The sequence below is a fragment of the Triticum urartu genome, chromosome 6A (assembly GCF_056163025.1).
Source record: "Triticum urartu cultivar PI428250 chromosome 6A, HENAU_Tu73, whole genome shotgun sequence".
NCBI lineage: Eukaryota > Viridiplantae > Streptophyta > Magnoliopsida > Poales > Poaceae > Triticum > Triticum urartu.
In genome coordinates, this window is record NC_141878.1 from 30,904,985 (window position 1) to 30,907,143 (window position 2,159).

The 2,159-nt window shown below is 40.1% G+C and overlaps 1 protein-coding gene across 1 annotated transcript; it reads left to right on the forward strand.

The window, feature by feature from the left end:
* Window positions 1-1,138: 1,138 nt before the first annotated feature.
* LOC147963516 (uncharacterized) lies at window positions 1,139-1,725 on the forward strand. The gene is made up of 2 exons (XM_087528064.1): window positions 1,139-1,159; window positions 1,255-1,725. The coding sequence occupies exons 1-2, from the start codon at window positions 1,139-1,141 to the stop codon at window positions 1,723-1,725; spliced, it is 492 nt and encodes a 163-aa protein (XP_087384190.1).
* The last annotated feature ends 434 nt before the right edge of the window (window positions 1,726-2,159 follow it).

Genomic DNA, 2,159 nt, shown 5'->3' on the forward strand with positions numbered 1-2,159 from the left:
GTGTTGTTGATAAGGAAGAGACAGACAGTTGGACATGGTTTCTCACACAGTTGAGAACAGACATTGGAACTGGCAATAAGTTTGGCAAATACACAATTATGTCTGACAGGCAGAAGGTATTGTTCTGAACCTAGTCTTTACATTTGCCATGAGTAAAATGTTATTCAGTAGATGAGTAACACTTAAGATTACCTTATATTGAACAGGGATTGTTGAATGCAATAGATGATGTATTCCCTGACTCTCCACAAAGGTTTTGTCTTAGACATATTTATGGCAATTTCCAATCTGCTGGTTTCAGAGGAGAGGAACTTAAGAAACATTTAGATCAGGCTGCCTATTCCTTTACCAAACATGGACATGATTTAGGCATGGAGAATTTGAAAAAAGAAAGTTTAGAAGCTTGGCAGTGGTTGTCACAGATACCAGAGCATACCTGGGCTAGATATAAAATGGACACTGTGTGCAAAACAGACCTGATAGTAAACAACCTTAGTGAGGTTTTCAATAGAATGATATTGGATGTTAGGAACAAGCCAATCAGGACTATGTTAGAGGGCATAAGAACAAAGCTGGTGATTAAGTTTCAGAAGATCAGAGAGAAGACAGAGACATGCAGATGGGAAATCACACCTACTTATTCAGAGATTTTAGAAGAGGGGAAGAAGTGGGCTAAATATTGTGAAGCATACATGGCAGGGCTAGGGATATGGCAGGTCACAAGTAGCTCTGAAAACACATATTGTGTTAATTTGAACAATGAGACCTGTGACTATAGGCGGTGGGACATGACAGCTATCCCCTGCAGTCATGCCATTGCTGCAATGCAGAAAGTGAAGATACACCCTGAAGACTATGTTTCTGCTTTATTCAAGAAACCCATGTATTGTGAAACATATAAGCACATAATATTCCCTGTGCCAGGTCCTGACCATTGGCCTCATACACCTCATGATGATATTTCTCCCCCTGTTTTTAGAGAAAAGAAAGGTAAAAAACAAAATGCCAGGAGAAAGGCCTGTTTGAGGTGCCAGCTAAAAAGGATACTTCTAGGATTGGTACAGTGACATGCAGCAACTGCAAGAAGCAAGGGCACAGGATCAACAATTGTGGTGTCCCTTTGAAACATAAGTTCCAGATGAGGCTGAACAAGCACCAGGTATGTCCATTGATTCCATTGTTACATTCATTGCATTGCATTGTTACATTCATTTCATTTGTAGGAAAATAGTTCTAACTAATATTGTTGTGTAGGAAAATAGAGGAAACTACTCTGAGGCTGGTTCTTCAATGGCTGCAACTGCACAAAGGCAACCAAGGGTACCTGCTGCCTCTGCACATGCACCAACTCCTCCTCCAATAACAAATGAGTCAACACAGACAGCTTCTAGGTCAAGGAAGAGGGCAGCACCAGCTACAACAACAGCACCACCACCTCTCAAGAAGAGCAGGACCAACACCTCTTCTGCAACAGTAGTACCACCTCCCAAGAAGAAGAACACAACTATTTCTGGCAATGGATCAAGGTCTTCTCCAGCAAAGAACACCAAGTCATCAAGGTCTTCTCCAGCAAAGAACACCAGGTCAGCTGCTGCCAATAGAGATGGCACTGGATCTTTCATTGCTCCTAGACAATCTGGTACAAGTGCTGTGCAGGATGGGTCAAAGAGGGTCAGGAAGCCATCTAATAGGCTGAAAGATTACTTTTATGCAACTGGTAACTAGCTGAAGTGGTTGAACTCCAAGTGCTTGATACTGTTTGATTTGATTTGTAATAACATTACCTCACTAAGTACTTGATACTGCACTATTTGATTTGGTTTGTAATATGGTACTGTATGTGGATTCTGCACTTGTTTGTAATATGGTACTGTATGTGGATTCTGCACTTGTTTGCAACTTCAATTCACCTGCAACTTTTATCTATATGTGGATTCAACACTGATATACACCTTACAGATAGAAACATCCAAATGTTACATAGATAGAAAGATAGTCTCATAGATAGAAAGATATCTATCTGACCAAGTGCATTATATGGTACTGAGATATACATCACTGACCAAATGCATACATTTATTCAGAAACATCCAAATGTTACATAGATAGAAAGATAGTCTCATAGATTACATCCAAATCTCACAAAAACTACCAAAACT